The sequence below is a fragment of the Diceros bicornis genome, chromosome 25 (genome assembly GCF_020826845.1).
Source record: "Diceros bicornis minor isolate mBicDic1 chromosome 25, mDicBic1.mat.cur, whole genome shotgun sequence".
NCBI classification, from domain to species: Eukaryota; Metazoa; Chordata; class Mammalia; order Perissodactyla; family Rhinocerotidae; genus Diceros; species Diceros bicornis.
Window position 1 is genome coordinate 23,025,403 of NC_080764.1, and position 24,031 is coordinate 23,049,433.

The 24,031-nt window shown below is 36.4% G+C and overlaps 1 protein-coding gene across 1 annotated transcript in view; it reads left to right on the top strand.

Moving 5' to 3' along the window:
* BLTP3B (bridge-like lipid transfer protein family member 3B) overlaps nt 1-9,443 on the top strand; it is an 89,429-nt gene extending 79,986 nt beyond the window's left edge. Inside the window, exons 20-21 of the mRNA XM_058568585.1 lie at nt 5,112-5,305; nt 7,043-9,443. Of these exons, the coding sequence (XP_058424568.1) occupies nt 5,112-5,305; nt 7,043-7,162 (314 nt within the window). The 3' untranslated portion in view covers nt 7,163-9,443. The remainder of the gene's footprint in view (nt 1-5,111; nt 5,306-7,042) is intronic.
* Nucleotides 9,444-24,031: the final 14,588 nt, after the last annotated feature.

Genomic DNA, 24,031 nt, shown 5'->3' on the forward strand with positions numbered 1-24,031 from the left:
AGAGCTAGAAAGTAAGTGGCAGAGCCTGCACTGGGGAAAAAGCATATGTTGCTGGAAGATGCTGCACATTTCATCCATGAGAGGCGTAGATTTGTTCATCAAAGTTTGTCCTAAAAACTTGAAAAAAGCTCTTTTAAAGGAAATACATCCTTCTGTAGTAATAGACTCCAGTCACCCCTGTCACTCACCAGTTCTCTCCCTTCCCATTCCTTTCCAATCTCTCCCATCTTTTTATCCTCTTCTTCCTCCTGCCTTTTCCTCCCCATTCCCTCCCTTCTTATCTTCTTTTCCCTTCCTACTCCCTCCTCCCTTCTTATCTCTCCTTCTTTATCTCCCCTTATATATACATCCCTCTTCCTCTCTCCCCATCCTCCCTCCTGCTTTTCCGCCACTCTCCATCTTTCTCACTTCTCCCTCCTGTATCTCATTCCTTCTTTCCCTCTCCCCATCTTTCTTCCTCTTCCCTTCTCTCTCCTTCCCTTTTCCCTCCTCATTCCACCTCCCAGTGATTGAAATAAAATGAGTTTCAGAATTGGTTAGTCAGTGGTTTTTTCATTATTCTTAGGATCCCATGAGTAGTGAGAGGTAGGCTAGGTAGAATAGGCCCTGGGTCCTCTATTATCCTCACTACAGCCAGTGTAACTCAGCTTTTCTTTTTAGTTCATGTTAGCATTCTGTGTCAGATTTCATTAAAAGCAGAGTTTTGCTCCTTTAAAAATTTGAAAACCACAGTGTGTTATAAATTACTAATCAAGTAGTAGTTCAGGGGTATTATTAGTCTTTTGAGCTTGAAAGAGTAGAGAACTTGGCTTTCCTGTGACATAGTACTCTAGGATTTCTCTTATAGTCAGTACCAAGCCGAATGGTATGCTAGTCTGAACCAATACAGCAGTTTTTGTGGGATTTTTTGGTCATTATATTACTAAAAACATAACCGGTGCAAGACAGTATTGTAAAAAGTAGTTTCTGATTTGAAACCACTATAATAAAATGAAACTAAGAACAGGCCACAACTCAACTTGATGGTCCTTATCCATGTACATAGAACTATTCCATTTTTATATATACAGAATAGGGGCAAAATTGATAGAACTATCATGGAGGGTAATTTGGTAATATGAACAAAAGCTTAAAAAATGTTTTTATTCTTTGACTTAGCTATCCCCTTCTGGGAATCTTTTTTTTGTTTGTGAGGAACATCAGCCCTGAGCTAACATCCGATGCCAATCCTCCTCTTTTTGCCAAGGAAGATTGGCCCTGGGCTAACGTCCATGCCCATCTTCCTCTACTTTATATGGGACGCCGCCACAGCATGGCTTGACAAGCGGTGCATACGCGCGTGCCTGGGATCTGAACCTACGAACCCCAGGCTGCTGCAGCGGAGCACGCACACTTAACCGCTGCGGGCCGGCCCCGGGAATCTTTTTAAAGGGGAAAATTATGTTGAGTGGATATTACTCTTTTGGCTACTTGATATAATTTGATTTGGCAAACTGCCATTCTCTCATTCCATGTCATTTTGGTGGACCTGGCAATCACATGACTCTATGACAAAAGTGGGAGTAGGACCCAGCTTGGCCAATCAAAAGATTTCAGCCCTTGGGACGTGGTGAGAGGTAAATGAGTTGACTGTGACCCAAACATTGAGTCTTTTTTGTGAATCGATCAGGACACTGAGAGAAAAAGGGTCACAGACTGTAAAACTTACTTGTTTGGTGTCACTAATGGCTACCTTTGCTGTCATATGACTGAACCAACACAGAGGAAAAGAAAAGAGGACATGAGAAGTAGAGTCAGGTTCCTAAAATGACACTCCTGAGGACATCCTATGAATCCCAGTATCTAGCCATGCCTGAAGCACCATCACTTGGACTCCTCTGTTACAGAAACAAATACATTTCCTTTTTTAAAAGCAAGTTTGAGTTGGCTTCTGTTCACTTGCAACCTCAAGTGCTCTGACTATATGTGATCCAAAAAGTAGGAAAAAATGTTGATGTGTAAGGATATTCCCTGCCTTGTTTTTTATAATAATTTTTTAATTAAAGCATTTTTGAGAATAAGTCTTAGGCCATACCATTCACCCAAATAAAGTATACAATTCAGTGTTATTTAGTATGCTCACAAATGGTGTAACCATCACTACAATCAGTTTTAGAACATTTTCGTCACCCTCAAAAACCTCTGTACTTACTGGCAGTCTCTCCCCATTCCTTCCCCAGCCCTAGGCAACTATGAATTGACTTTCTACCTCTATAGATTTGCCTGTTCTGGAAACTTCATATAAATAGAATCATACACTATATGGGCTTCTGTGTCCAGCTTCTTTTACTTACCAGCTGGGTCACCAATGGTGAACAGGTTTCAGTGGAGCTGAATCGACGGCACCAACAACAACAATCTTTCACTTACCATAATGTTTTCAAGTTTCATTCATGTTGTTGCATGTATCAGTACTCATTCCTTTGTATGGCCAAATAATATTTCATTCTGTGGACATACTACATTTTGTTTATCCATTTGTTGCTTATTGGACATTTGGATTGTTTCTACTTTTTGGCAATTATGAATTATACTGCTGTAAACATTGGTGAATAAATTTTTGTTTCTCTTGGGTACATATCTAAGAATGGAATTATTGGGACACATGGTAACTATGTTTAACAATTTGAGGAATTGCCAGACTGTTTTCCAAAGTGGCTCCACCATTCTACATGTTTACCACTAGCAGTGTATGAAGGTTCCAACTTCTCCAACTTCTCTTTGTCAGCACTTATTATCTGACTTTTTGATTATAGGTATCCTAGTGGGTATGAAGTAGTAGATCATTATGGGTTTGATCTACACTTCCCTAATAGCTAATGATGTCAAGCATCTTTTCATATTTTTATGGCCATTTGTATGTCTTTGGAGAAATGTCGATTCACATCCTTTGCCTATTTTTTAAATGGATTGTCTTCTTATTATTGAGTTATATAAAGAATTCTTTATATATTGTAGAAATAAGTCTCTTATCAAATATATGATTTGGAAATATTTTCTCCCATCCTATAAGCTTTTTAGTTTTTTGATAGTTTCTTTTGAAGCACAAAAATTTTTTTTATTTTAATGAAGTCCAATTTATCTGTTTTTTTCTATTGTTTTTGTTTCTTTTGTGCTTTTGGTGTCATATCTAAAAATCCATTGCTAAATATGAAGTCATGAAGCTTTACTCCTGTGTTTTCTTTTAGGAGTTTTATAGATTTATCTCTTAAATTTAGATGTTTGATCCATTTGAGTTAATTTTTGTATTTGATGTGTGGGTAAGGACCATTGATAGACACATGGATTTGTTTCCAGACTCTTAATTCTATTCCATTTATCTACATATCTGTCCTTGTGCCAATACCATACTGTCTTGATTACCAACTTGCTCTGGAGTAAGTTTCGAGATCGGGAAGTGTGAGTTCTCCAACTTGGTTCTTCTTTTTCAAGATTGTTTTGACTCCTCTGGGTCCCTTGCAATTCTGTATGAATTTTAGAATCAGCTTGTTAATTTCTACAAAGAAGGCAGTTCAGATTCTGATAGAGATTGTGTTAGAGCTGTAGATCAATTTGGGGAGTATCGCTATCTTAACAATATTAAGTCTTCCTGTCCATGAACATGGGATTTTTTCCATTTATTTAGATCTTTAATTTTTTTCAACAATGCTTTACAGTTTTCAGAGTGTAAGTTTTGCACTTCTTTTGTTAAATTTATTCCTAAGTATTGTATTCTTTTTGATGACATTTTAAATGGAATTGTTTTCTTAATTTCATTTTTGGATTGTTCATTACGAGTATTTAGAATGACAATTGATTTTTGTATGTTGGTCTTGTATCCTGCAGCATTGCTGAACTCGTTCATTAGTTCTAAGAGTTTTTAGTGGAGTCGTTAGGTTTTTTTTTATATACAAGATCATGTCATCTGTGAATAGAGATAGTTTTACATTTTCCTTTCTAATCTGGATGCCTTTTATTTCTTTTTCTTGCCTAATTGCCTTGGTTAGAACCTCTAGGACAATGTTGGATAAAAGTGGTGAGAGCAAACATCTTTGTCTTATTCCTGATCTTAGGGGAAAAACATCCAGTCTTTTACCATGAAGTATGATATTAGCTATGGGTTTTTGGTAGATACCCTTTATCAGACTGAGGAAATTCCCTTCTCTTCCTAGTTTGCTGAGTGTTTTTGTCGTAAGAAAGTGTTAGAGTTTGTCAAATGTTTTGTCTGCATCTATTGATGTGATCCTGTGGCTTTTGTTCTATTCCTTTCTATTGATGTGATGTATTACATTAATTGATTTTTGGATGTTAAGTCAACCTTGCATTCCTGGGATAAAGTGAGATTTATAAGTGTATAATTATTTTATGTATTGCTGAGTTCAGTTTGCTGATATTTTGTTGAGGATTTTTGTGTTCATATTTATAAGCATATTGATTTCAGTTTTATTTTCATTTGACTTCTTTGTCTTGTTTTGGAATCAGGGTAATACTGGCTTCATAGAATGAATTGAGAAATGCTCCTCTTCTTCTGTTTTTTGGAAGAATTTGTAAAGATTTGGTATTCTTCTTTAACTGTTTGGTAGTATTCACCATTGACTCCATCTGGGCCTGGGTTTTTCTTTGTGGGTAGCTTTTTTTGATTACTAATTCAATCTCCTTACCTGCTATATGTTGATTCACGTTTTCTATTTCTTCTTGAGTCCATTTTGGTAGTTTATGTCTTTCTAGGAATTTTTCTATTTCATCTAAGTTATCTAATTTATTGGCATACAGTTTTTCCTGGTATTCTATTATAATCATTTTTATTTCTGTAAGGTTGATAGTAGTGTCCCTTCTTTCATTTTTGATTCTAGTAATTTCTTGTCTTTGTTTTTTTTTGTGTGTTCGTTTTTTTGGTCAAGCTAAAGGTTTATCAATTTAGTTCATTTTTCAACAAATGAGCTTTTGGTTTTATTGACTTTATTGTTTTTCTATTTCATAATGTCTTCATACTGATAGGGATATATTCATTTTTAAATTAGTTTTTCACAATAGAACTTAAGATTTATCAAGTATTTGCAAACATTATCTGAGCATTTTATTTGTTTGGTCAGATTCTCAGATGCTTAACACTGGAAATGATTTGAAAGAAAATGTCAGAAGTGATTCATTGCTGCTTACCAGTGGCAAGAATGATCTGAAGAAACAAGACAGTGTCACTCAAGCCACTCAGACGAGTCCAGAGGTTCCTTGGCCTTCTCAGTCAGTTAACTTTCCTGAGTGCTCCTTTGAGTTTACTAGGGAACAGGTAATGAGAAAACTAATTGATTCTCATCCAGTTTCAGCAATTAAAATAAATGTTAGATACTAAATAGTTAAGACATTATTTCTTTACTTATTTAAATAATGTGTATTGAGTTCCTGTTATTTGCCCAGCCACTGTGTTAGGTACTATGGATATAGTGTTGAGCAAGATAGGGACAGTCCCAGTCTTCAGAGAGGTTGTAGTCTAATAGGAAGATAGAGAAGTAAATGTGGGAGAGTGCCAGTTTCTGGAATCTAGGAAGGCTTCCTGAACGACATATTTATTTTGCTGTTTCATTTTTAAGTTGCAAAAGTGTTATAATATTTCAGAACATTGGAAAAATATTTTAAAACAACTTTAATACATTCTAAACTCCTACAGTACTATCAATATTTTTTAATTTTTCCTCTCAGGCTCTTTTCCATCTTTTTTTAAATATTTATAATTCTAGTGCATAACTATGTTTTTTTACTTGACATCATTTAACAGATATTTTTCTATATTGCTACGTAGGCTTCATATTTATTTTTAATGGCAGAGTAATATAGATGTAGGTGTACTGTCATTTCTAAACCTTCCTCTTAACATTTAACATTTGAGTTGCTTATTTTTTACGATTATAAATAAAATGTTCAACAGAATTTTAATTCTCTGTGATAGAACCACAGACTGAGTTCATCCATCTGTTCAACAAGGATTTATTGGATGTCATCTCTGTGCCAGGGATATAGAACTGAACAGTATACCCTCCCTATCTACTGAGAAACTCAAAATCGCCAAAAGTGGGGAAGACGAGAGTATGCAATCGTTGGTCACAACATACTGTGTCAAGTGCTGTATTAGAGATTGGGGACATATGGGGCAATACCTAACTCGGTCTATAAGGCAGGAATTCTGAAGTTGGGACTAAAAGAAGTCTGAGAATTCTTTGAAATTAAATTCACATATTTTAATTATCTGTGTAAATGTATTTTTCTGGGGAGAAAGTCCTTAGTTTTATCATATCTTCATAGTTAGAGTTAGAGAATAGTTCTGAGATGATAAAATACTTGAAGTGAGTCTTAATGAGGGGAGGGGAGACTTACTGCCCATCTAGATGAAAATGTCTAATGAGGTATTTAGAATGTGGGTCTGGAGCTCAAGAGAGAGGTTTGTGCTGAATCAGGCTATATGTGATAGTTGGAGCCACAGGAGTAGATGAGATCATCTAAGAGAGTGATAAGTGATAAGCGATAAGAGAAGATGTGAGAGTAAAGAGAGAAGAAAGCGTTAAGTGATTAAGTGATAAGAGAAGGTGACCAATTATGGAATCTAATAGAAGAGTAAAATTTAAGAGTTCTTAAACAGCAAAGGAAAAGATGAAAAGTCCATAGGTGGAGCGGGATAAACATGAAAGAGCTGTGGCATAAAAGCCAAAAAAGGAGAGAGGTTTTGGAAGGAGGGGCAAGGTCAGCAGTGTCTAAAGCCACAGAGAAATTGAAATTAAACAAAATCACTATTAGATTTGGAAATTAAGAGTTAATTAGCGTTTTGAATTGCTGGGTCAAAACTTATGAACATTTTAAAGTGCTTGATATGTGTTTCCAAATAGCTTCTCACAGCAATTTTCAGCTTATGTGTACCCTCAGCAGCATTGAGTTTTTTTACTGTCCCAAGTGTCACACTTTTAGATACTATATAAATAGCTTATGTTTTCTAAAAATAATTAAATTCTCTTATTTTCAAAATTTATCATTTCAGCTCATAGAAGAGAATGAATCTCTTAAACAGGAATTGGCTAAAGCTAAAATGGCTCTTGCCGAGGCTCACTTGGAAAAAGATGCGCTTCTTCATCATATAAAGAAGATGACAGTTGAATAGCCGGAGTCAAAAACGCAAATTGAAGCTGTGGAGTAGGGAGGTTATATTTATAATGTGATGTTACCAGTTAGTAGAAGATTTTCCTTTTCAAAAAAAAGACAATAAAATGAAATGGAACGTGATGAAGTGGTGACTGTTCCAAAGCCAGTTTAGAAAGTATTAGGTACGTGTGTTACAATCTTTTGGTTGTTTTGTGTTTAACCCTCTTTTAAGCTGGTGTGATATAGGGAAGTCAACACATACTGTAAAATAATTACATGCCTAGTGAAAAGAGGGTGTCATTCCCTAATTTTGATATCACATTATAGGCATTTTTTAAAAAGAAAAATGAAAACCTATTGTGTTCCCACAGATTGCTGAATTTATTTATCACTATTTGTTAATAATTTACTATTATTTACAAAGATTCAAATGCTTCTAGGGCTAATGTAAAATAAAAGGAGGCTTACGTTTTAAATGTTGTTAAAATTATGTACTTTAATCTACAATTAGTTACTGTAAAAAGTCCAGTCAAATTAATAAATTATATAAATACTGGGTTTGAAAATTCTGGAAAGTTATCACCGTACTGAACTTGAAAGTAACTTGAAAATGTGAAAAAAGTCATTTTAAATGATGGGTGAACTGTATAAGTTGAAGCTATAATTTTCAACAAAAAAGATGGTACAATTGTAAAAATAAAAAGCACAAACTGTAAAAAAGCAAAACATTAGAGTATATGGCCAACTGACTTAAAAAATATTACTTGTACATTCCTTTAAACATTTATTGTTAGAAGTAAAAGAGTAACTATCCTGCTAAATTTGGCAGCATTTGTAAGTATAAGAATTTTAATTAATACTATTTATATTGTTTCTTTACCTTCATCTTTCCTCTATTTAAGGAGGGGAATGTTTTCAGAGAATTTTCTTTTCATATTCATAAAACAATTTTGTGCCGTTCTTGTAGTATCATGTTAGGTGAATATTTGCACATACTGAATTTATAAAGCTAGTTTTAATTAAAGCTCTATGTGATATATATACTATCTTCTATAATAAGAATAACTGGTAAATTTTACATTCTATTTTCTAGGAATTATTAAAGTTGAAACCAACATGAGAGAGAATCTCAATCATGCATTATGAAATAAAAGTTCATGAGTGTTTAAGAAACAGAAGCTTTTAAAGATTTAAATATATTTCTGATAGAATTAAACTAAGTGGGGTCTGTTTTAAAATTTACATTCTTAAATGTAAATATATCCAAGATAGAACATAAAACAGCTGGACTATTTCTTTAAGATACTTGAACATTTTAAAGCGCATTACGACACGTTCTGGTGCTTTGCTTGTTTGACATGACTTATATAGCCGTCTCTATATCTGAGTACTCGGAGGAAAATACATGGTTCATTTACATTAAGTGTTGGAGTGATTCAGATTTTATTGAAAACAGTACTTTTTTTCTCCCATTTTCATTGACATTACTTAAAAATAACATTGTTTTGAGACCTGAGAATACAGCAAAGAACAAACTAAATTGTTAATATTTTTACCTCAGAGTATTTTAAAAATCATGTTAAACTATGTTCATCTAAAACTATATAATAGTCTTAGATTAAAAGCAAAAGTCTAATTAAAGATTTAAAATGTATAGCTTATATCCTTAGTAGAGTACTTTTGATTTATAGGTATATATTCAACAAAAGCAATCTCTATTACAGAAAAGCAGTATTGAGGGGATGTTAATGTCTTCAGAGCTGACAGTGTTTTCTCAGGATTGACCTATTTGCTCTATACAAATCTTATATTTATGGTATATTATAATTGTTTAGTGTTACACAAACTGAATGTTTTCCTTATTCCTTTTCAATTTATTTGGCCTTCTCAAGAAAACCATATAAACAGTAGAGATGATAATTAATATGGATCTGAGCATTCTATATGCTTTGTTGGAGTTTTTAAAATTTATAGTGAGTACTATTTTTATAGAGATTTAAAATTCATAAAACACTTCCAAAAATATTATCTCCTGTAATTCCCACAACAAACCTGGGCGGTAGATATTATTCACATTTTAGAAGTTAAATAAAAACTCTAAGGCTCAGAAAGAACAAGTGACTTGACTGAAATCACAATTGAAATCACAGTAACCTTTTCTTTTGACTTAAATTCCAGTTATATGCTTTTATCTTACTTTAGTCATAAATTCACAGATTTTGCCAGGGGTAGGGAGAGGAATCATTTACTGTCTTTTATCTGTTTTTCTTTTAAAGATAAATATAATATTTTTAATAGTGTGTGTGTGATGTGTGTATTATTTAAACTGCTTAAAAGATCGTGGGAGAATTTTTGTTTGATTGAGTTAACCCCAACTTTTTTAGCGGTGTGAGAAATATAGGATCTGAGAAATATAGGATCTAGTAAACTTACTAGAGTTTAAAGGGTCCACAAATTAGAAATAAAGTTGCCATATCTTGATTTTTTTTTTGCTAAATTTCTAGCAGAGATGTTAGTGATCAGGAGAAGGAAATGGTAATCGTGTTTTGCTTTTTAATTTCATGTATGTCAAAAACTTTCTCTTGGTATCCTGTATTTTTTTTCATTTTATCCCAGAATTTCAAAAGACTAACACGTGACACTAGTTGTGATGAAGCGTTATTTTTATTTAAGCCATATAAGAATGGCTGTGTATGATTGCAGGCCAATATATGTGGAAAAATTAACCAGAAACTCCTTTCTAGGTTTTTACTGTTGTTATTCAATACTTGTCAATACATCAGTTATAACTTATTCTTCAATTTATTAACCTCCAGTCTAATCAAGGCATCTTCCTATTTCAGTGTTTGGCACCACCATTCACCCTGGTTCCCAAACTAGTAACCTAGAACTCATCTTAGACACCTTCCTCTCCCTAACTCTCCACCCCCCATCAATTCATTACAGGGTCCTGTCATTTTACCTTGTAAACATCTCTCAAATTTGTCTGCTTTTCTCCACTTCTCCTCACCTCCCTAATCTAAGCTTGGTCAGCACCTTTTGATTGCATTACTGCAATTGCCTCCTAACTGACCTTCCTACAGCTACTCTGGCCCTCCTCTGATTCAGTCTCTATACTGTGGGCAGAATTCTCTCTTTTGAAGTGCAGTTTTAATCAAGACAACTCAGCTGCCCCCATTCTCACCCCTAGCTTAAAACACTTCAATGGCTTTTCATTGCTCTTAACAATGAAAACAAAAATATTTTCTGTGACCTATGTGGTCACTTACATTGGGGCCACTATCTACTTGATAGGGTAATTCTGAGCATTAAAAGAACTAATGTCTCAAAACATTAAAACAGTGGCTGGCACATCACCTTAAAAAGCACTCAATAGAAGTTAGTTATTGTTAGCGCTCTTAGTCACCCTCATTGTGCACCATGTTTCAGTTACTTTGTGTTCTACCTTCATTGCAATTGAAGTATCTGGAACGTGTGAGAATTAAAGTGCTTCTTCCACCATGGGAATCTTTTCTTGTGCTGTTCCTTTGGCTTGAAACACCTTTCCCTGTTGATTGCCTAGTTAATTCTTATTTGTCTTTCAGATCTCAGCTTATTCACACTTCCTGAGGGAAGCATTCCCTAATTTCTGTCACAGAGTAAGACCCACTGTTATACATTAGCACATGACCACACACCTCTACTTAGCATTGAACACCTTTATAATTTTATATGTATTTGTTTGATTAACGTAGACCCTCTAGATTGTAAACTCCATGAGGATAGGGATTGTGTTTTTGTTGCTGTCATTGTTCAACTTTGTATTCCTTATGCCTCGTACAGTGCCTAGCACATAGTAGGTGCTCAATAAATTTGTTGAAAGGATAAAATGAATGGATGAGGGTACAAGGATGTTTTTCAGGTATTGAGTTCTTCCTCTCTGTTGCGTTGAGGGGAGAAGAAATACAGGCAGAAGTAGGTGGTGGTAGTTTTTAAAAGGGGGCAGATTCCTTGAGTCCATAGGGAAACAAAAAGGTGGGGAATGGGGGAATTTGCCATACTGTGTTCTTCAAAATTTTGAACGTGTGAACATCTAGTTGATTTATCACAAAAATTAGCACATCACTTCGTAAAACTACTACTGTGCCAGAATGTCATCTGGCCTTGATTGTAACATGTGGTGTTGTGGCTGTTGAGATCTGCCAGTCCTAGTAGCTAAACAGAATGGAAATAAGGCCAAAAGAGTAGTGGCTGAAGTAGTTGTCAATTTTGAGAAATTGACAGGCAGGATGAGTTGTACCTAATTCCTTAAAGTGCAAACAGTATCATTTTAGCTTTTACCTAAAGATGCTAAGGAAAGTACATTTTGAGCCATGTCTCAATTGCCTTTTAGAATATGTAAAATACCAAGAGTTGGAATTACACAGGATATAGAAACACCAAGCAGTGATGTTTTTCAAACACTGATTTCTTCAGTAAATTATACTTGATCAATTTTTTTATTTTTTACTGCCTTTTTTTGAGAAGTACAAAAATTAACATGAAGCAAAAATCTAAGCACAATGGTTTTTATAAACCATTAGATACTATCTAATGAATCATCGTAAAGTGGAGGAAAAGTTATGTTAATGTTACAGTATTGAAACTCAGCATATGTTTTGCCAACACTACTGTGTAGTCTTGGCAGGTTTGAGAATTTGAAACGTTTTTTTTTTTTGTGAGGAAGACTAGCCCTGAGCTAACATCCAATGCTAATCCTCCTCTTTTCTGCTGAGGAAGACTGGCGCTGGGCTAACATCCGTGCCCATCTTCCTCTACTTTATATGGGACGCTGCCACAGCATGGCTTAACAAGCGGTGTGTCAGTGCGCGCCCGGGATCTGAACCGCTGAACCCTGGGCCACCGCAGTGGAGCACGCGCACTTAACCGCTTGCGCACTTAACCGCTTGTGCTACCGGGCCGGCCCCTTGAAACTCTTTTAAGAGAAAAATTTTAAGATATTTGAAATCAACTTAATGTCTATTTCCTATTTGTATATATTATAAAACGTGTGATAATTATTTGGTCTTAGAAAAAAAGTATCACTGAATCACTTAGAAGAGTAATCAAGGTTTTAAAAGATTCTGAAACCACTCAGACAAAACGGCATTACTATATAACTTATGAATTATATTTTATTTTCACTGTGCTTGTGTCATCAATCAAAAGTTAATTCATTCTTTACAAGTTATTCTAGACTGATTGTTAAGTGAAATTTATCATTCTTGACTTAATTCTTCACTGGGTGAAGAAATATTTAATTGCTTAGGTGAAGAAATACTTGTGCATTATGGAGGTTAAGAATACAGTGAGGTGATTAACCTTTATCTTGCAACCATTTAGTAGAATCATTTTGGTTGATATGACAAAAAAGAATTCAAATAATCACAAATGTCATCAAGAATAAATGAGAATTTAAAAAAAAAATAGGCATGTGAATAAAGGTTTAAATAAGTAGAGATCAGAAGTATCCCTGAAGGATATGGGTGAAATAAATTTATAGGGGTATGATCAAAGTCCATCTTCCATGATATTTAAAGTCACTCCCATTAAAATAAATGTATAGTATAATCAGAGCAGGAGCTTTTAAAAGTAACCATAGTGAACAAATCCAGTGTAAGGGAATATGTCGGACAAAATTCCAATAATTAAGCACCTGAGAAAGATCTATAATAAAGAATTCATTTGGTGTATCATATGAATTAAAACCTAAAGTAAAAAATTGACACAAAAAATTTTCAATTTAGTATGCAAAAATTGACACATGCAGAAATTCAACTCTTCAATAAAGGATTTGCCCACAAAAGTATTAACAGATTCCAGTTTCAACATGAAAAGTGAATCAGAACACTCACTGCTATTGGACACATTGTATTGGTATATCAATAATGTAGCATCTTAGTATTTTGTTTGAATTCAATACATTTGCTTCGTAATTCCTGTTAGCGTAATTGGCATAGGTATAATAATCATTTGGTGCTTTCTTCACTCTGGTTTTACTTCCTTCATTCCTTGCAGTTGAACAAGAGATTTTTCATACAAAACATTAGAGCTATGAAGGCAAAAGTGTTCTGAAGGAGGGATACAGAATGAGCAAGTTAAGCAACTTTTTTATATCCTATATTGATAAATTTCCAGAACTTAAGGCATTCCCATATTATAATATCAATACAAAAACATGTCAAGACCAAGTATATCTTTATTAAAAGTGGTAGGTTTTCCCTGCATTAGCACAAATATTTGAGAATTACCATAATCCTGTATGTAGGCCTTTCCTATAATCTTAGTGGAGGTCCAGTTAATACTTTGCGATTTTTACATGTATCATTAATAAGTCTCCTCCCTTCTTTTTTGCCTTCAGAAGAATTCAGTTTTTTGTTAATATATTTTGCCCAGTAGGCTTCAGCTTTGATTTTTGTTTTGATCCATATTTTGTGTAGTTCTATTAATATGCCCAAAGGCCTTTATCGTGTGACCATTTTTAGAAATTGAAGCACAAATAATATAAAAATCTACACTGGTGATTTTATATTTATTTTTCCTTCCTCCTTGTGCAGTCAGCATTGCAGTGCATATAATGAAGTCAAAGAATAAAATCATGGCATCTTAAGACTTGAAAGCAAACTTAGAAGTCCTCTAGCTCAGCCTCTCACCCAAAACAAATCTAGAATGCTCACCAGATTACAGCTGAAATTTTTTTTTTTAATTTTTATTTATTTATATTTTTTTCCCCCAAAGCCCCAGTAGATAGTTGTATGTCATAGCTGCACATCCTTCCAGTTGCTGTATGTGGGACGCAGCCTCAGCATGGCCGGAGAAGCAGTGCGTCAGTGCACGCCCGGGATCCGAACCTGGGCCACCAGCAGCGTAGCATGCGCACTTAACTGCTAAGCCACGGGGCCGGCCCTGAAATTCTTAACAATGAGAAAACATACTACCTCATAAACCTGTCTGTTTTAAGTAGTTCTAATTGTTTGACCTTTTTTTCCTATTAGTAAATTAAAATATCTCCCTAGTGCCACGCAGTGGTCGTAGATTTTTCATTCACGTTACAAAAGAGCTATTATGTCTCCTGCCAAGTCTTCTCTTTTCTAGGCTTAACATCCCTAATCCTGTATTCCTCAAAAGACAGTTTCTGTAGTCTTCATTATTTGTCATTTGGATGTACCCCAGTTTGCCAAAGTTTCTCTTCAAATGTGGTCACTTACTTAACATAAGTTAGGATGCTTCTGTCTACAAGGAAAACCCACCTAAAAGTAGTGATACCCTAAAAGTGATTTAAATAGAAGTAGTTTATTATTTCACATAAAAGAAGTACATCTGGAAATGTGGTTCCAGTTGCTCATTGATGTTATCAGGGACTATATTCTTTCTGTCTTTCTTTTCTCATCCTCAATGCGTGGGATTTTATCCTCATACTTACCTCTCACGGTTGCAAGGTGCCACAGCAGCTCCAAGCAAAACCTCTTTACAAGCTCACATCTGGAAGCAGACAAGGCACTTTTCCTCATACAGTTCCTTTTAGGTAAAACTACTTCCCAGAAATTCCTCAGCAGATGTGCCCTTATATCTTGTACTGAAATACATCACATTCCTGCCTAAACCATGATTGGTTCAAATTAATCACTCCCTGGGGCCGACCCCATGGCTTGGCGGTTGAGTGCGTGCGCTCCGCTACTGGCGGCCCGGGTTCGGATCCTGGGCGTGCACCGACGCACTGCTTCTCCAGCCATGCTGAGGCCCTGTCCCACATACAGCAACTAGAAGGATGTGCAACTATGACGTACAACTCTCTACTGGGGGGCTTTGGGGGAAAAAAAGGAGGAGGATTGGCAATGGATGCTCAGAGCCGGTCTTCCTCAGCAAAAAGAGGAGGATTAGCACAGATGTTAGCTCAGGGCTGATCTTCCTCACCAAAAATAAAAAAAAAAAAAATTAATCACTCCCAGGGTTGGAGTACAGATGCTTCCCTGAATATATAGCCACACAGAGGTGAGACCCAGTTAAAACTGGGCATCTGCCTACCAGAAGGGCAGGGAAGGCAATAGATTTGAGTAGGGAATCAACAGTCTGCTAATCACTGAAACCGAATACTTAACACCATACAGTCTGACTGATGAGGAATATAACAGGACTGTAGCACTCATTTATTAACCCAAAACATGTTTCAAAACTATTACATGGCAGGCAGTGGGTCTGATGTTAGAACTTACCAGCTACCCACCCCTGCCGATGCAGATTCAATCTAGTGGGGGAGATAGACAAATTTCAATTTCATTTTGATGTATTAAATGCCATGATAAGGTAAGTAAATGTAACCCAGTCTTGGGGAATCAAAGAAGGCTTCCAAGAGATGACGTCTAAGCTAAAGTTTGAAAGATTTTCAATTAACCAGAGTGAGAAGGTTCTAGTCAGTGAACAGATTGGAGACAAGAGTATGTATTGGAGTTCGGTTGATTCCAAGAGGACTGCAACTACTGGTCCAGATATTGTTTCTTTTAAGGTAGTTTAAGAGTACATTTACTTGGTTTTTAAGCACTTTTTCCTTCCATGTAATTTGTGCTGATTTGTAACCATAAGGACTTTTTCGTTCATGTGCATTACTCCTGAGTCAGGTCTCTCCTATCCCGTGTGTTAGTAATTTATTTTTTAAACCTTAATGTAAATCTTTCCATTTACCTCATTTCATTTAGGCCCTGAATTTATTAGGCCAGGAGTCAGCAAATTTTTTTCTGTAAAGGGCCAGATAGTACATATTTTGTGGACCATGTGGTCTCTGTTGCAGCTACTCAACTCTGCCATTATAGAGTAAAAGCAGCAACAGACGATATGTAAAGGAATGGACATGGCTATGCTCCAGTAAAACTTCACAAAAAGAGGCAGCTGACCATCATCTGCCAACTCCTATCTAAAGCTAGACTGCCTGTGTTATTCCAGTCCCACAATAACTTACACAGCGCCAGGCAAGTGAGAGTCCATATCTCTTCCCAGTCAGTCTTCCATGTGGAGATGCCGACCCGAGAAAGAAGTGAGACAAGGTGGATCTGTAGTTACATGATTTTATTATTCATATTGACTTTATCAGACCAAGCTACTCTCCCAAATACTTAAGCCCACAGGTTGGTTCAACATTTATTTATACCACCCATTCCTTAGTTACCTCTCTTAATTCTACCCAGATTCCCAAGCATGCCTTCTTGGATGACCATACAGTTTCATTCTTTCATTATCATAGCATTATATTAGACTGGTTTGGTGCCCTTGACATCCTTATTTTGTCCTTTTCCAGCCCTTCCTTGGCGACAACCCCAATACTATTAAGTTTTCTTCCAGAGTATGCATAGTATGTCTCTGTGATCAAAAATACGTGAAAACTGGGTATTCCGTTCCTCTTATAGTTCACTGATGGCATTTCTTGTTATACTGACCCCCTAAATGTCACCCTCTGTATTAGTTTCCTGTTGCTGCCATAACAAACTACCACAAAGTTATTATTTCACTGTTCAATAGGTCGGAAGTCCAGGTACAGCGTGACTTGGCTGGGTTCGCTTCTTAGAGTCATGCAAGGCTGAAATCAAGGTGTCAGCAGGGCTGCATTCCTATCTGGCTGGAGGCTTTGGGGTGAATCTGCTTCCAAGCTCATTCAGTTTGTTGGACAAAATCAATTCCTTGCAGTTTTAGGACTGAGGTCCCATTTCCTTGCTGGCTGTCATTCTGAGCTGGGAATCGTTCTCAGCTTCTAGAGCACCCACATTCTTTAGCTTGAGACTCCCTCCCTTTATCTTCAAAGTCAGCAACAGCAGGTTGAGTCCTTATTACACTTCAAATCTCTGACCTCCCCATTCTGCCTCATCTCTTCTGCCTCTTACTTAGAAAAAGTCCACTGCTTTTAAGGGTTCTTATGATTAGATTTGGCCCATTTGGATAATCCAGGGTAATCTCCTTGTTTAAAGGCCTGTAACCTTAATTACATCTGCAAAGTCCCTTTTGCCACATAAGACAACATAAACAAGGTTCTGGGGAGGGAGGTGAATGGTTGGGGGTCATCATTCCACCTATCACAACCTCTTTGTACTTTTGGTTCTATTTTTTTAGCACAATTGCTTGGATTGTCCACTAAGTTCTAAAATATCTTTTTAATATGTTTTATGAGCATACTAAGTATTTTTTGTTAATGTTATTTATTATTTTATTTCCTAACTACACAAATTACTTGGCATTTACATTTATGTAATCATAGAATACTTTTTCTCCTTAATATATCATGAGCATTTCCCCATGTCACTGAATTCTTTATAAATATAACTTTAATTATTGTATATACTAAAATTTATTTAACAGTTGCTCTATTATTAATCGTTTTGGTTTTTCCCAATGTTTCACTATTATAAATAACTCTGTAATGAAATTTTTGTGCCAAAAGATTGTTTACATGTTGGATTATTTTCTTAGGATAGATTCCCAAAAGTAGAATAATTGCATCAAATGCCATGAATTTCCTGTGATACAAACTACTTCCCAAAAGGCTTGAACAAAGTTTGTATCCTCAGAAGCACTCTCACCAGTAGTGAATATCATCCTTAAAAACAAAGCAAATAATGGGCCGGCCCCGTGGCTTGGTGGTTAATTGCATGCGCTCCGATGCTGGTGGCCGGGGTTCGGATCCCGGGCGCGCACCGAGGCACCACTTCTCCGTCCATCCCGAGGCCGAGTCCCACATACAGGAACTGAAGGGGTGTGCAGCTATGACATACAACTATCTACTGGGGCTTTGGGGGGAAAAAAAATAAACCTTTAAAAAAAAAAAAGCAAATATTGAAACAAAAGGACATTAGACAGTAATTCAAAGTCATATGAAGAAATAAAAATCTCATTGAAGGTAAATGCATAGGCAAGTAGAAAAGCTAGTATTATTGTAACAATGTGCGTAACCCCACTTTTTGTTTTCTACAAGATTTAAGAGACTAATACATTTAAAAAAAACAATTGTTAGTCTAAAAGCTTGTATAACTGTAAATTTGTAACTCCATATTTTGTTTTCTATATAATTTAAGAGACTAATACATTAAAAAATTATTAATTTATGTTTTGGGGCATACAATGTATAAAGATATAATTTTCTGTGACATCATCTGAAAGGAGTAGGGATGGGGCTGTTAAAAGAGGAGTGGTGAGAAGTATTGGAGCCTAAATATATTTTTAAGGTGCAACTGTTGGGGATTTGCCGTTGGATTGGATATGGTATGTGAAAGATAAGAATCCAGGGTTGATCCATGGTTTCTGACCTGAGCAATTTACTGAAATGCCTGATGGAGTGTTCAGCCTCTCTTGACCTGAACCATTCAGTTGTGATCACACACCCACATTCAGCAAAACAAAATCCCTGTCTTCATTAGACAAAGTTAGGAACCATCTATTGTTACTTGAGCACAACTCTTTATTGTGTGGAGTGTGGGTGTGTATGTGTGTTGTGGGAGAGGTATGATGGATTTTAGCTCCTTCCCTAAGTAGCTTAGGAGAATAGCAAAGAGGGAATGAGTATAGATAAAAAGCAGACGAGGTTTAAAGACTGAGCTCTTTTCCACTCCAGTGTTCAGAGATCAGAGAGGTGAGGAAGAACCAGGATAGGAGACCAAGAAGCAGTGACGAGAGGAAAATCAGGACAGTGTGGTGCCCTGAAAGCCAAGTGAAGAAATTGTTTAAGAAGGAGGGAATGATTGGCTATGATAAATGCTGCTCAAAGGTCAAAAAGATGAGGAGTGAAGACTGACAATTGGATTTAACAATATGGACATGGTTGGTACCTTGAAAACAGCCGTTTCAGCAGAGTAGTGGAGGCAAGACCTGTTTGCACTGAGGCACAAGACAGAATAAAAGATGAGAAATTGGAGAAAATGAGCATAGATATTTCTTTCAAGGAGTTAAAAGGTAAGCTAACCATATAATTTACAATCCTAGAACACATTTGAAAAGGGCACTATTAATAATTAAGCCAAGATTTAATTAATTAATTAATCAAGTATAAACTGGAACTGTCATGACAAACTGAAATAAATGTCATTTGTGAAGGAAAGGAGAGAGGGCTATGACTGGAAGGGAAATAGAATAAAAAGTGTTGGTTTGTTAATTTTTTTAAGAAGGAAGAAATAATAGCTAATAGTAGAGGGAAAGTTTTATGATGGAGGAGAAAAAGGACATTTTGGGAGCGATGTCTTTGAGTAGGCAAGAGAAGATGGTATATAGCGCACAAGTGGAAGGGCTGGTTTCAGCCAGGAGCGCAGATAGAAGGCAGAGGATATGGGGCCAATTGTAGATAGATGAGGTGATGCCATGGGAGCTTGTGGGAATTTTCGTATGAAGGTTTGTATTTTCTCACTGAAATAGATGGGAGGTCATTAGCTAAGAGTGAGGATTAGGGAGGAGTTATTGGAGGTTTTAGGAGAAAGAAGACATGAAATAGTTTTATAGGAGAAAAGAAGAATGAATGCAGTAGAGAAATACAATATAATTACCAAGCACCATTAGGCTCCAATTGCAGTTAGTAATCATTGTTTTAAGTGAGACCAATCAATATGGTTGTGTGTTTTTCTCAAGCCAGATTTTACTGTGCAAGTGTAGTCATGGAGAGAGCTGAACATTGGATTTCATCAGGGTTTATTGTTTAGCCAAGTACAATAGAGTAAGAGAACAGCAAGGGAATTCAGAGTGTATGCAAGGGAGTGATTTTGTCATTTGACCATATATAATTTAACCTGGTGTATTTGTTTCATAGGGCTGCTGTAACAAAGTACCTCAAACTGAGTAATTTAAAACAACAGAAATTTATTGCCTCACATTTCTGGAGGCTAGAAGTCTGCAATCAAGGTGTTGGCAGGGCCTTGCTTCCTCTGAAGCTTTTAGGGGAGGATCCTTCCTTGCCTCTTCCAGCTTCTGGGAGCCTCAGGTGTTACTTGGTTTGTGGCAGCATAATTCGAATCTCTGCCTCTATCTTCACCTGGTTCTCTTCCCTCTGTATGTGTGTCCAAATTTTCCTCTTTTTTATAAGGACACCAATCATATTGGATTAAGGGTCACCCTAATGACCTCATCTTAACTTGATTACATCTGCAAGGCCCCTATATTCAAATAAGGTCACATTCACAGGTAGTGGGGAGTACTAGGTACAGGTACTGGGACTTCAGCATATCTTTTGAGAGGACACAATTCAAACCATGACACCTGAGTAGATAGAAGTAAGGACATGGGGGAGATAAGAGACAATTAAATAGTGGTAGGATCAGTGGATTGTAGATCGCAATGTATTGAAGGGTGTTTGGAGTTGGGATTCTAGAAATAAGGTGGAGATTGGAGGATGAGATGTGTGACATTGAGATTATGTAGGGGTTAATTAATGATAATGAAAGATCTAGAATGACTTTAGAAGTGAGTAGCTAACAAAGAGTGAAGGACAACGTCTTTGGAGGTGGGGAGACCAAGGAACTGAGAAGCCAGGGTGTCAGATGGATCGACAATGAGGATATTAAAATCCCAAGAATAACGACAGGAGGAGGGTTAGAGAGAGTAAAGTGATCCAGGAACTAAAATGTTCAAGGACCAAGGAGGAGTAAACTGTGGGGTTGGAAGATAACTTCAACAAGCATGGGTAATGGGTGCTACAGTCTGATGGTAGAAGATTCAAAAATGACTGTTTTCAAAGAGAGGAGGGAGGGAAAATGTTCTGGAAGCATTAATAAAGTACAAGAAAAACATCTACCCCATCTTCAGGCCCTGTGATAGGAAGGCTGAGGAGGAAAAAACTGTCACTACTTGTGAGGGCTGCAGGAGAAGCAGGGGCCTTAAAGGCGACACAGCTTTCAGTTAGATAAAGTAGGTAAAAGGAATATTTAAAGAATACGTTAAGGAAATAGTGATTTTGTTGATGACTGACTTTGAGTTCCAGAGGGACTCACAGTGGAAAGGTTTTGGGTACTGGTGAGGGATGCAAGATGGGATCAGGAAATGGGGTGTATAGATCAGCATAGGGACTAATGGCTGGAGAGGGACGGATGTGTTAGGAGACCATGGCTTGTGATGAATGACATAAATAGGAATCGAGGTTATGATATTGGTTCTTTTAGTCCCAGAGATGCAGGTAGTGGTGAGGCTTTGCGTTTTTAGGGGAAGGAGAAGTGGGGTCTTGCCTGGGTCACTTATGATTTGGAAGCTCCCATTTGATTTTCCCTAATGGATAATACATGGAGGCTTGCAGAGGGTGGTCTCATTCTAAGCACGTGGGCTCTGTTGACTTCTTTAGAGCAATTATCAGTATTTAAAATGATCTTGTATATTTATGTGCTCGTTTACATGTTTTATTTCTTTCACACTAGAAAGTACAATCTTTGAGGGCAGGTTTATTGGCTGTCTTCTTTATTATAGCACTGGTGCCTAGAACTGAGCTTGGCACATAGCATTCAATAACTATGTTGACTGAAGAATACAAGATTCTACTCTCTCAATCTACTGATGGGTTTATAGCCTCCTGAAGACAGTTACTCCTTCAATTAAACCCCATCTCCCTTGTATCTTCAGCTTCTCATTAGCAGATCACTTATCAGCATTCAAACATATACTAGTGTCCCCCATCTTTAAAAAACAAAAAACTTCCCTTGAGCTTTCATCTTTCTGCAGATATTGCTCCAATCTTTTTCATGGCCAAACTTCTCAGAAGAGTTATCTAAAACAAGCTGTCTCCACTTCCTCACCTCCTCTTTATTCACAATTCCACTGCAACCTGAAGTTCTACCACCACTCAACTGAAGCTGCTTTTGTTACCATCAACCTCTATGTTACCATATCTAATGAAAATGTGCAGGTCCTCACTTTGTTGGACTTTTTGCAGTTTTTGACATAATTGAGTACTCCCTTCTTGCTCTTGGCTTCTGTGATTCCAACAATCTCTTGGTTTTCCTGTTAATTCATTGCCTGTTCCTTTTCCATCTCCTTTATTTTCTTCTTCTCTATCCAACCTTTGTATGCTGGGATTTCTTTTCTTTTTCTTTCCTTAGGTAATCTCATTCATTTCCTGTAGATTTAAGTATCTTCTATATGCCAAGACTTCCCAAAATATTTTTCCAGTTCTGACCATTATTCTGAACTCCAACTGCCTACTTGACATCTTCACTGGGATATTTCACAGGCATCTCACACTTAAGATGTTCAAAATAGAGCTCTGGTCCCCTCTCCCCTTCTCTTCTTCCTATGTTAGCATGCAACATGTTAATCTTTTGGTATTTCTCACTTTAGTAAATAGCATTACCGCTCACTCAGCCAAAAGTTTGTATCTTTGTTTCTACAATTTCTCTCGGCTTATCCTCACATACATGCAATCCATCAGCTTGTCCTATTGAGTCTCTCTACAGGTATTTCCAATGTATCAATTACTCACCATTTTCACACTCCTTCCCAGTCAAAGCAACATAATTTCTTACCTTCCAAAGCCTCTCAGCTTCCATCCTTGTCCCCTCCCATCTGTCTTTTTAAAGAGCAACCAGAATGATCTTCTTAAAGTAGAATACAGATATGTCATTTCTCTACTTAAAATACATCATTGATTTTCGATGTAATCTATGCAGAAATAGAAGTATAATGATGTACACCTGAAATTTTTACGTTATAAACCAATGTTACTGCAATAAACAAAAAATTAAAAAAAAAATAATAAACATTAAAAAAAAAAAAATCCAAATCTCTAACATGGCTCACAAGGCTCGGCATGATCTGACTTCCGCCTAATCTATCTTGTGCTTATCTCCACTCCAGCTTTAAGGAAGTGCTCACATGTTGTTCCTTCTGTCTGTAATGCTCTTCTCCCAACTCTTCACCTGTCTAAATACTTCTCAGTTTTCAGGTCCCGGCTTAAATGTCATTTAAGTGCTTGGTTTTTAATAGAACTTGTGGAGATACTTATTAAAAACAAGTAATAGGATTTAACTTTGTTTTACTGGATTCATTGATTACCACCAGCTCTTTCATAACATGACACCGCTTTTTGAGTTGTTTGATTCTTCTCTCAGTCATCTGTAACATTTTCAAGAAAAATTTTCAGGAAAGGTATACGAGTGCTATTTTTTTCTGAGTATTTTTATGTCTGAGAATGTGCCCTCATACAAAAATTATATTTTAGTGGTTTTTTTATTTTCAGGTTACAATATTTTCTTCCTCTCATGAAGGAGGCACTGTTTGTTACCTACCCAGCAGCCATTTCCTCTTCTTCCATATTAAGAAAACTCTGATTTTGTTTGGGTAATCCACCCTTCTCCAACCAGCGATGCACTTTACTAAGCCAATTGCATTCCCCTTAAAAGTGATTCACTTTGGAATGGGCATGTGACACAACTGTACCCAGTGAACTCTTTCTTCTTCTGCTTGATATTGTCATGTCTACTTGTAATGCCTGGACCTGCAGGACCATCTTAAGAACAAGAGAATGAGTAACTCAGGACAAGACTCATCCCCTGAGCTTGGCAAAGCAGAATAATGGAAAGAACCTAGGTCCTTGAGCCACTAAATCAACCAATCTCAGAAACAACTTAAAAATTCTTATGTGAGATAATAAATCTGCTTTATTGTTTATACTAGTTGTTTTGGGTTTTCTATTGCTTGGAACTAAAAATCTCCTGGCACACAACTTTTAACTCTGTATGTTGTTCCATTGCTTCTTTAGGGAAACATGAGGCCAGCATGATTCTCATTCCTTCACATATAACTTGCTTTGTTGACTGATTGCTATCAGTATTTTTAAAAATATTTAAAATAAAAAGATGTCTCTACAGCATGTATAGCCATTGGTCTCTATTTTTCTTGGCACCTGGCCTTTTAACTTGGCAGATTC